The 12,598-nt window shown below is 33.0% G+C and overlaps 1 protein-coding gene across 1 annotated transcript; it reads left to right on the top strand.

Moving 5' to 3' along the window:
* Positions 1-267: 267 nt before the first annotated feature.
* On the top strand, positions 268-10,938 carry Mer (ezrin/radixin/moesin family protein merlin). The gene is made up of 13 exons (XM_090114444.1): positions 268-563; positions 1,234-1,363; positions 2,116-2,321; positions 2,727-2,851; positions 3,784-3,886; positions 4,178-4,384; positions 4,971-5,075; positions 5,719-5,850; positions 6,442-6,588; positions 7,666-7,860; positions 8,366-8,565; positions 8,928-9,142; positions 9,989-10,938. Exons 1-12 carry the CDS (start codon positions 477-479, stop codon positions 9,139-9,141), a joined length of 1,851 nt encoding a protein of 616 aa, XP_089970570.1. The 5' UTR covers positions 268-476; the 3' UTR covers position 9,142; positions 9,989-10,938.
* Positions 10,939-12,598: the final 1,660 nt, after the last annotated feature.

Genomic DNA, 12,598 nt, shown 5'->3' with positions numbered 1-12,598 from the left:
GGAGCCGGCTCACATTTTAGATACTTAATTTGTGGAAACATAAACTAATTATGGTTAAATTAATAATTAGAAGAATCGATAAAGGGATAAAAGAGTTATATTTATTAATTACTTAAATATTATATTTATTACTATTAATTACTTAAAAAATTCTTGGTATAATTAAAATTCCTAATGAACATAAATGAACATAAATCATTATTGACGTACCGTAACGGAACGTCATTAGAATTTTTTATCATAAATTTTTCTTCATTCATCTAACATTCTTGTTTCATTGACGTTCCCCTTGTTTGTAAATAATAACCGCTGAAAATAGTACGCAATGTGAAATGCACGCATTCCTCAGCCCAGTGAACATTACGTAAACTTTGCTATTACACCGTATTCGTATTAAACTGTGTTAATGTAAACCTAACCTATCGGTCTGTGATTTGTGAATATTTTTTGTTTTATTTAGGAAATGTGATTGAATAATGCCGCCCTTTAGAAGGAAGAAAGCTTCTAAATCATTTCCTGTGAAAGTGTGTACATTAGACGCTGAATTGGAGTTTAATTTAGAGGTAATTTGTTAAATAAATCGAATGAGTTTGTGTAGTGTTTTTAAGGTTCAAATTAGGGATCTGTTAACATGCATAATTATCACAATAAGCTTGTGTTTTGTGAGTCATTCAGTGACCCTCAGGTCAACTGCTACAAATTTGCACACAACTATACACTAGTCATGATAAAAATATAACATTATTATTTGAATTTATATGTGTACATTTTTAAATGTTTATATAAATAGTAAACCAGTTATAAATTTGTATGTTTTGTATTTCTTTTTAATGTTTGATGGTTTATTATATTACTATTGTATAATCATTAAAAATACTTTTACTCCATATATATACCCATGTACTCAGTTACACATATATTATCAAATATGAATTAAATATTTTTTTATATAAATTTTTAAACTGATAGTAATTTACCTGAAACATTGACCATTTAATCAACATATCTAAAAATATGTGAATTTTAAAAGTTTGATGCTTGATGAATGTATTTTTTAAATTTAGAATTGAAAAGCCTGTAATTATCAGTTTTCATAATACATTTTTAGTGTCGTTTTAATAATTCAGCACAATCGTTTTACTATTTTTCTTGTTTCAACCTATTTTAAACATAGTCCTGTCTTATTGTTTAGTGTTTTTAATATTTTTAATTAAAATATGTATTATGTTACAGTGGCGAGCAACAGGGAGAGATCTATTTGACTTGGTGTGTAGAACAATAGGTTTGAGGGAAACATGGTTCTTTGGCTTGCAGTTCGAAGACACCAAGCACTTTATCAGTTGGCTGAAGTTGGATAAGAGAGGTAATTTTGGAATAAATTTACACATTTAATTCGCTATTTTCATTGTCAATCATGTTTATTTATGTATAAGTAGCTGACACATGCAAAATAATGTTTTTGTAGCATTTTTCATTACATTGCTCTACTATTAATGGTTGTAAAACATGTTAATATAGTCTACAGTCATCCCTAAAAAATGACCCAAAACAAAAATAATTTCAATAAAACCTTGTAGTTTATGAGATTAGCATTACCAACCTACTAAATAAACATACTCTTCAGCTTTATGAGTACACTTGCCCCATGAAAAAGGGATTAATATTGCCATGTCAAAATTTCACTATAATATTTAACAATTAAAAAAGTGAAGTCCCATGTCCCCTAGTGGGGTAAGAGCTATTACGCACTGTCGACCAGTCGCTGGCGACTCAGTCGCCGGCGACTGTGACATACTATAGTTTAAATAGGGGCTTGCGCACTTAGTCGTCAGTCGTCCAGGAGTAAATCCAGTCTGGTCTATTACGCACTGGCGACTGGTCGACAGTGCGTAATAGCTCTAAGGGGCAGATGCATTATGCATACATCTGTTTCACTGATTGATTTTCTTTAGGGACAAGTCAGATCAGCCTTCTATGTCCTACCAGACCGAGACATTTTTTTTTCTTCGTCTCCACCGTGAATCGAACCCAGGACCCCTCGGTTCTACGCTCACGCGTCATCCATTGTACCAAGGAGGCGGTCGAATTTAACAATTAATCTTACATAACTTTCAGTGCAAGACCAATGTGTCTCCCAAATGCCGGGTACACCGTTCATGTTGCTATGCAAGTTGTACCCCGAGGATGTTGCCGAGGAACTGATCCAGGAGGTGACGCAGCACCTGCTGTTCCTGCAAGTGAAGCAAGCGATACTGAGCATGGATATATACTGTCCCCCGGAGGCGTCTGTGCTGTTGGCTAGTTATGCTGTGCAGGCTAAGGTTAGTCCTTTTGTGTGTTAGATAGAAAATTTCTTTAACAATTTTTTTATAAGTTCATCTTTCATGGTTTTTAAGTAAATAAAGGATTTTTTTTATGTTAGTGATCAAAAAATAAGTTATTATTTCGAGTACCTACTCGATGTCACTTATAATTTTGTATATTATGTGTAATTTAATTAAATTAGAACTTATATTATGATTGTCATTAAATTTCAGTGAAAGTTCTATTTTTTAAATTTCGTTGATATTTTGAAGCATAGTTTAATTTCTTAGGTTCATAACTTTTCGATACAGACAAAATATATACTTGCAGTAGTCCTATAAATTTATTCAGCTACATAAACGTACATACTATAAATTTATTCAATACAGCATATTAGAATCTCCTATTATTTTAAATTACAGTATGGTGACTACGACGAAAGTGCATACAAACCGGGTATGTTGGCCAGTGAGGATCTACTGCCGCAGCGAGTCATAGATCAGTACCAGATGACGCCTGAGATGTGGGAGGAGAGGATCAAAATATGGTAACTGCGCACTAACCTATATATATAAAAATGAAACCCGTTTCGCGTTGTCACGGCATCACGTGTGAACGGCTGAACCGATTTCGATAATTCTTTTTTTTTTATATTCCTTGAAGGACGAGGATGGTTCTTATGTAGAGAAAACGTAAACATGTACCACGGGCGAAGCCGGGGTGGACCTCTAGTTGAAAAAAAAAATTAATATAATAGTTATTTATGTATGTCCTGAACCGATTTTTTGTCTCGAACCTTGGATTTTTTTTTTGATACAAAGCTAAAGTCAGCAATTAAGTAAAAGACTAGTTATTCTTATTACAGACGTTATGATTTTTGCATTATATTATTTTCGCTTGCATTTTTATTATTTTTCGAAGCGTAGCATAAAGCAAAGCGCAGGATAAATAATAAAATGAATGATAAAAAATCGGTACATGTCCCTTAAGAAGTCTAAATATTTAATACTCCCTTAAAATAAAATAACCGCCTCCTCGGTACAGTGGTTGACGCGTGAGCGTAGAACCGAGGGGTCCTGGGTTCGATTCCCGGTGGAGACGAAAAAAAAAAAATGTCTCGGTCTGGCAGGACACAGAAGGCTGATCACCTACTTGTCCCTAAAGAAAAATCGATCAGTGAAACAGATGTATGAATAATGCATCTGCCCCCTACCCCACTACGGGGACACGGGACTTCACACACTTTAAAATAAAATAAAAAAAGAGCGTGTGTGCCGAGCACACGTGTTGGAAGTGAAACTTCTTTGGAAATATTCAAAATACCAAAATCGTCGTCTTACACCATGACGAGACGGTATTGCCATGACGCGACCTTGAAATTTTACATAAATTACTCTCAACGCGCCTAAAAAAGTTTCACTTTAAAATTTAAAGTTATTTCGAAGATTTAAAATTATTTTTTTACTTGGAATATTACAGGTATGCCGATCACAAGGGAATGTCTAGAGATGAGGCTGAAATGGAATATTTGAAGATCGCACAAGACTTGGATATGTATGGCGTTAATTATTTCGCTATTAATGTGAGTATCGGAAGTATTCGTATTTATATGATTGATAATTTCATTTAATTAAAGTTTTTACTGTTGTTTTTCTTTCATCATTACAAAAATTATGTAAAGATTCAAATATATACCAGATTTTTTCTCGTTAGTGATAATTAGAGAGACATTTAAAAGCAATACGTACGGTAAATTAAAAAAAAAATATTATTTGGACTTTTCTTCTACTTTTTAATTTTTAGATGAATTATGTATAATGATTAATTTTTCAAAGACCAAGTATTACTATCATTATTTGCTTATTTTTTTCAGAACAAAAAAGAAACGGACCTCTATTTAGGAGTAACAGCGCTCGGTCTCAATATATACGAAAAGGACAACAAACTAACACCAAAGACAACTTTCCCCTGGTCAGAGATAAAGCACATAAGCTTTGATGATAAGAAATTTGTCATTAAATTCGTTGATAAATCAGCAAATAACTTTATATTCTTCTCACCGAAAGGAATGAATAAGTTGGTAAGTTATAAAAAATAATAAATTTTGTTATGCTAAATTTTGTATAAATTTTCGGTAAATCACGTATGAAAATACAATTTTGTTACGCAAATTTTTCTATCGATTTTTTATATACATATTTGGTATTTTTCCGACTCGAAGGACCATTTTACGAAATTTGTAGTATATAGTGGTACTATTAGGTAATTTTATTCTTAAGCAACATAATACATAGTAATTTTATAATAATAAGGACATATTTCCTTAAATAGTCGTAAAAACGTGAAAAATAGTCGTAAAAACGTGAAAAACGTGAAACAGTGCAAGTTTTAATTGTTTTTGTTTAGGCATATGATAGCATAGCATAGGCATATGAGCCATGGTATAAATGAATGGTATGGTTGAAGAATACCATTTAAAACGACGGGATAACAATATAATGAATAAATCGCATTTTAAAATCCATTAAAATCTTTCATTTTTAAATATATAATACTCGCCTAAAACACAAGAAAAAATATTCATAAGTCAATGATGAATACAAATAAATTGCTGCCATTATTTAAATTTATTATTGTAATATTTCTTATTCTATTTAATATTACAGATATTAGACTTGTGTATCGGCAACCATGATCTGTACATGCGTCGAAGGAAGCCGGACACGATGGAAGTTCAGCAAATGAAGGCACAGGCGAAAGAAGAAAAATTGGTAAGTAATAATTCTATAAAAATCTAATTCTTTACTGAAACTTCTATATTCTCTATTAGAATTGCATGTATGCATTATTTTACAATTCTGCATGCTACTTGGGAAAAAATATTTCAATTTTCTGTATACTTACTGTATTATTCGTGTTATTTACTGTATTACTCGTATACTGTATTACTCGTATTATTTTCCAACATGACAATTGGTAAAATTTGCAATTAAAGTCTCGTCAGCATAATTGATATTCAGCATATTGACAGATAACAGTCAATCAGTGAATTTCATACAATTGTTATTGAATACACTTTCTGTCTTTTTTTTAATAAATCATCACTACATAGTATAAAACAAAGTCGCTTTCTCTGTCCCTATGTATGCTTAAATCTTTAAAACTACGCAACGGATTTTGATGCGGTTTTTTTTTAATATATAAAGTGATTCAAGAGGAAGGTTTTAGTACCTTATATATAATTTATAAGGTTTTAGACAAAGCGGGCGAAGCCGCGAGGGTAAGCTAGTTAAAATATATTTTTACGCTTGTATTCAAACTTGATTATAGTTTTACCAATAGAAATGATCTTTTGCAAGGAATTTTCAGTGCACTTATTTGTTTAGTTTAAAAATTAATATTATTTTTTTTTAGCGTCGCCAAATAGAGCGCAATAAGCTAGCGCGAGAGAAGCAGCTGCGTGAAGCAGCGGAGAGAGAGAGAGCCGCTATGGAGCAGCGGCTGCTTCAGTACCAGGAGGAGGTGCGGCTGGCTAATGAGGCGCTGGTGAGTGAGAGAGAGGAGAGAGAGAAATAGAGATAGGACGGATTCTTACAATAGGAAATAAGCCGATAACATCGACTTCGCCCGGGTAGAAATTTAAGCTATTTATAAATATTTATATTTCATAATATTAGTATAGAGTGGTTTTCACATTAAGATAAATGGTTCTGTGTTTTAAAATATAAAAAGCGAAAAAGGAACAGGAATAAGTAGGAAAAATGGAAAAGTCTTTGTTGACAGAAATTTGCAGATTCGCTGTAGTTCTTGCTTATATTGTTATCCTTATTATTTTATCTGTAATATTTTTTAAAGTGAAACTTTAATTACATCGTCTCAAACTGTTTGGTCTGTGTAGCGCATGTCGCGTGTATCGCTACTGTAAGTAGGTATACCTACTCGGCAGCCGACCGTCACGCGACATGCGCTACACAAAGCAGTGTTCGGAACCGTTCGAACAGTTTCACTTTTACCGTGGTTACATAAAACCACACAAAATTTTTATTATTTAATACATATGTTACGGCTTGTAAAAATGAATCACACTCTTCTAATTTATTAATTTAATTAACTTTCTATTTATAAAAATGTTCACAGCGTCGTTCAGAAGAAACAGCAGAACTTCTAGCGGAGAAAGGGAGAGTTGCGGAGGAAGAAGCTTCTCTCCTTGCACAGAAAGCGGCAGACGCGGAGAGAGAGAACGCTAGACTGCGGCTGTCGAATATACGGACTGAGGAGGAGAAGGTTAGAAAGAGATATAACATAACGTGAGAGAGAGAGAGAGAGATAACATAACGTGTGAGAGAGAGAGATAACATAACGTGAGAGAGAGAGAGATAACAACGTGAGAGAGAGATAACAACGAGAGAGAGATAACAACGAGAGAGAGATAACATAACGTGAGAGAGAGAGATAATATAACGTGAGAGAGAGAGATAACATAACGTGAGAGAGAGATAACATAACGTGAGAGAGAGATAACATAACGTGAGAGAGAGATAACACAACGTGATAGAGAGAGATATAAAATAACGTGAGAGTGAGATAACATAACGTGTGAGAGAGAGATAACATAACGTGAGAGAGAGATAACATAACGTGAGAGAGAGATAACAACGTGAGAGAGAGATAACAAAACGTGAGAGAGAGATAACATAACGTGAGAGAGAGATAACAACGTGTGAGAGAGATAACAAAACGTGAGAGAGAGATAACATAACGTGAGAGAGAGATAACATAACGTGAGAGAGAGATAACATAACGTGAGAGAGAGATAACAACGTGAGAGAGAGATAACATAACGTGAGAGAGAGAGATAACATAACGTGAGAGATAGTGTTGTGTTGTTTTTATTTGCGAATAAAAATAACGGATTTTGGTGCTTTCAGTTAGATCAGATCTAGTTTTGTATTTTTTTAAATGTTTATAAATATTTTTTATTCACTCAAATGAAATATCATCGAATCGATAATAAAGAAAGATATACCAATAGCGGTTATTGTAGGTAAACCCAATTAAAACAATGATGATGATAACTGTCCAGCCCCCCTAGACAAGTGGCTTTCTATTAGCGTAAAGTTCAATAGAATAGATTATGAATGTATGAGATTGACGTAATCAATCGTCGTCGTCGTCGTAATCAAACGTCTATTCTAATAAACTTTACGCTAATAGAAAGCCTAGACTTGTCTAGGGGGGCAGGTACCACAAGAGCACTTCTTATTGACTAAAAACAGATAATGGATATAATAGCGTATACTATTAACTATTTATTACAAAAAAAACAAACACTAACTAATAAAATCGTCCAAACTTTTCCAGGTACATCTAGAACGCAAGACGCGTGAAGCTGAATTCCTCACAGCGCGGCTCGTAGAAGAGTCAGAAAAGAGAGCGGCAGAAGCAGAGAGACTTAAAGCAGAATTATTAGCCGCTAGAGTAGCAGAGAAGCAGGCTAAGGAGAAGTTACTCAACTTCCTGAGTAGGAACTCTACGGGGTCATTGCCACCAAGTTCGGTTAGTAAACACGAATATTAGCGTTATTTGTATGTTTGTATGCATGCCTTAGACTCGATTTTGACTCACATTAAACGGACTGGTTTTATTTAAACTTTACACTTATGAAGGATCGATTACTATTTCATGAGAGTATCTTATTAATGCGTGTTTTATAGATTTTTTTAAACTGTTTTTATATTTTTTTGTTAGAAATTTTCCATTTTGAACCATTTACGTACAATAAGCAACAAGACTCACAATTACACAAAAAATTTTATGAAATAAACTATGAACATTACTGCCACGAAATAAGGTGTTAATTCAAATGAATGTTTTATACTAAACCATTCCTGCATTTTTTTACGATAGACAATATAATTCTAGATGTTTATAGTACGTCAATGATCGTAGTTTATTATCCACTATCTTGATAAATAATAAGAATAATTATCGTTTAAAATCCATAAAAAAATTCACGTTAAAAATCCAAAAAATAGTCTTAAATTTCCTATATTATTTCCAGACATCAACCGTGCCCCTCTCCCTCTTTCCCTCCACGTGTTCTCTACCAGCAGAACTAAGTGCTGGGGCTAATTCTACCGCCACAGAGTTAGTTTTGCACAACGGGGATAGCACGGAGACGGAACTTAACTCGTACCAACTTGTCCCGGATGACCCGGACCCGCATATACATAGGTTGTCCCTGGAAATTGAGAAGGAGAGGTAATATAGCATTTATATTGAGTGTTAAGTGAAATTTTGTTTATTAAAAATTGTTGACTCAGAATAATGAGGATATAAGAAAAAGGTACTTAAATAGAAATATATTTTCAAGCGATCATGTCACGGACAAATTGATATTTTATTATCATAATTGTTAATCACAATTTAAGAACCGTTTTCGCTAGTAATTGCTGATTGTGTATCTGATAGCATAATTGACGTTTCTGACTTTGTTTTCATACGTTATGTGTCATTTAACATACTGATAAACAAAAAACATTCAGGAGCTATGAAACTTGGTTAAGGTCCTATCTTCTTCTTTTTTAAGGGGTATATTATCTAACCATCTTTCTTCTCCCTAGGGTGGAATACCTAGCCAAATCAAAGCATCTGCAACAGCAATTAGACGAACTGCGCTGTGAATTTTCCGTGTTACGAGTGGAACAGCAGCCCGGAGCCACCCTGGACAGACTCCATGAGGCACAGGCTCGAGCTGGTGATGACAAGTACTCCACGCTACGGAGACTGAAGCAAGGCTCCACAAAGACCAGGTTGGCCTTCTATGAGGAGCTTTGAGGTGAGATTATATGGCTTTTTTCTGGGTCTTTTTCTAGGTCTTTGCGAGTTTGAGCTGGTAATATGTCTTATAATAAATCTAAGATATGAAAAAATAATCGTTTTCCATCAAAACTCAACTGGCTGTCTATGAAGAGCTGTAAGGTAAGATTTAAGGGCTTTTACTACGTTTTTAAAGTGAAAACTTCTTTAGCGGCGTTGGGTATAAAATCTTAAACTCGCGTCAGGACACGTAAAAAAAAAAAGAAAAAAAAAAGACTGACCTGACCTGATCGAAAAAGCGTAAGACGGATACCATTCCAAAATATCAAACATGCTCAACGTTAATAATCAAGTTTTCACTTCTGCCGGCACTCCCCCAGTGCAACCCGTCTATTTAAGTTCTGGGCCGGCTCCATGAGGCACAGGCTCAAGCTGGTGATGATAAGTACTCCACACTCCGAAGACCAGGTTGGCCTTCTATGAGGAGCTTTGAGGTGAGACTATAGGTATTTTTCTAGGGCTTATATATATAGTTTATAGATCCAAGTTTGAGCTGTTGATAAGTACTCAAAGACCAGGAAATTAAGAAATGTTCCAAATAAAACACACCTGTTTATCTTTAAGAAGCTGTAAAGTTAGATTCTTGTATTTTCATTTAGGACTTCTAGTTTTCTCAGACAAACATTTTAATTAATTTTCTCTATGAAGTTTGTAAATAAGATTTGCAGTTGCAATTTTAGAATAAATGTAAAATTCAACGGCAATAGTTTTCAGCCAATAACACTTTTTTAATGTTTTTTTCTTTTCTGGAAAAATTTATCCAAAACCTTCCAAAAATCTATAATCATTATAAATAATATTTCAGGAACGCAGTACAATATAAGAAGTCTCACAATTCCGCATCATTCGCCGCTAACATTAGCTCTAAGTTATACTGTATATGCCTATTATATAATAGTGAAATAATAAGTGTCTCAAATATTCTATTAAGTTAAGCCCGATGACAATAATTTTATTATATTGATTTTATTTTAAATTTTCTATTGGTATGTGTTCTTTTATTATTGATTATTGACTTAGAAAATAGTAGTTTTTATTGTCAAATACAATATGTGAAAGTAGACCTAGTTAGACATCATGTAATTTTACGGTTTAAGACATTTATTTCTCAAAAAGATTACATTTCAATCACTTACAGAGAAATAATTATTTAAATCACAAGAAAATCTCACACAAATATTATGTTGTCTCCCTCTGCAAGTATCTTGTCTATCTGTACTTCACTAATACTTCTAACATTAAAAACAACTAGATACACAATTCTATACAAAAACAAATGTTAAAGCAAAATCTAACTTATTTCTATTTATTTAAAGTGTATTCGCAATATTTACTAAAATAATACGTGTGGCACTCGAGGACTGCCGCGGTAAAGCTATTGCATAGCATCGCTGTGCCGGTTGGAGTGGGGGGCGTTAGGATTTTTCGTTACGGAATTTTTACACTCGGTCGCCGCGTTCAAGGCCCGCGATAGAAGCTATGCTATAGCTTAAAATAATTTTAACGATCTAAACTAGTTGGTGGACATATATCAATATAAATTCAACCTTATATCAAAACATTAAAGTCGATTTTACATCGCACATTTTTCGTTTGAGAATATTTTTTATCAAGATTGAGTATCTAGTTGTTAATAATGTAATTTCTCTATCAGATTATTGAATTATAATCAATATCTACAAATTCATATCTTATAAATCTACATCCTACATTCAAACTTTTTTTTAAATACTTGACATAATCTATGCAGTTTGTCTTAAATGTTATTCTTCGAAATTAAAACTAAATGAAGCGATATGATTTATTGGTGGAAAGTCACCCTACTGGAAAAAAAAGGTACTTGGCCAAATTTCTTCCGCTCGTACATTATATTTATAAATCTAACTTCTGTTATTATACTGTTTTATCACATTCAATAAATTCTCAAAAAAAAAAAAATAGTTTAAATATATTTTACTCTCCTAAGAATATATATTTAAAGAGAGGCGCATAATTCTTTTTTTTTTAGATAGTTTTAAATAATTATACAATCGTTAAGATTGCCATATGTATTAATGTGATACCATATTGGTTATTTTTATACGTTTCGTTTATATTTTTATATGAAAGTAGTTATGAAATAAATATTAGAATAGTTTTCCTAATTTTGAATAGATAGTATTAATTCTTCAACATATAGAAGTACATAAAAATACTGTTCCTATAATACCTTAATATATTTATATAATCTGCAGTTATTTTAGATTAAATAAATGACTGACAATACAGTGTCTATGCCTGTATTTATAGAAAAGGTTTAATTTCGGCTTTGTACTATGTGCTCTATAAAGAAACTATTAAAAAATCAATTTCAATCATTTCTTTCTATTTAACAAAAATAATGAACTTCAAACACGCGAAACAACATTTGATCTTACTTAAAAGTTATGACAGTCTTACTTCCAAATTGAATTTCTAAAGAGTACAACGTACAGCATCAAGATATTTTAATTATATCTATTTGATCTCTTAGCATCCACTTTTGTTAATAAATTAAATATAATTGAAAATATATGGCCATTTGAACAAACCCTTTCAGGGTTATAAATTTTCTCAATTCTTTTTATATATTTTTACAAGAAACTTTTGAACAGAGCTTATTCCAAAAACTATCTATAAAATTTTACTAATGAATTATAAATGTCTTTTATTAACAATTTTTTGTATGTAATCATGTTTTGGCTTACCTTGGAAAAATACCTTGTGTAAATTATTTTAGCTCTAGTTCGTTTTTATACCTTTTGTGCCTTATTTAAATAAAAATTGTATTTAATACTATGATACTAGACCTACAAATACATTTAAAAGTTGTCCTCAGAAAAACTCTGCCTTCGCGTGTATAGGGCAGAGTTATGTTCGATACTTTGATCATTGCTGCGAAATTTTAAACAACATAGCTTGGATAATTATATTCTACTGACCTTTTATTGGTCAATTGTGAGTCTAGTTGATTATAGTACGTGAATGACTTAGTATATGGCCGGTTGCAGAGCTTCACTGACTATCAGTGCGTACGTCAGTCGCGCTTGTTATATGTATTTAAATTTATAAACCGTTCATAGCTAGACCGACCATACGCACGCGTATTTCCATACATATGACAAGCGCGACTGACGTACGTACTGCTCTGCAACCGGCCTATAAGTTTGTGTAATAGCCTTTTGATATGCAATGCATACTGCTGTCTACTACTATAGTTTTAGTGACATATCACACTAGCGGATTGCGAGCGGTTTCAAAGCGGAGCGGGTGCGCAACGAATACGTTGCGGTTGCGCAGCGAATTCGTTGCGGACGCGTGGCAGATGCGCAACGTTTACGTCGCAGTCATGTACACTCATTAATAACAAAATGGAATCCGTGCTGGTTGTTACTTA

The sequence above is a fragment of the Colias eurytheme genome, chromosome 21 (genome assembly GCF_061535395.1).
Source record: "Colias eurytheme isolate Ceu_HAF_F1 chromosome 21, ilColEury1 Martin Lab GWU primary, whole genome shotgun sequence".
Taxonomy (NCBI): Eukaryota; Metazoa; Arthropoda; class Insecta; order Lepidoptera; family Pieridae; genus Colias; species Colias eurytheme.
Note: the sequence above shows the minus strand (reverse complement) of the source record. Positions and strands in the feature narration are given on the sequence as shown.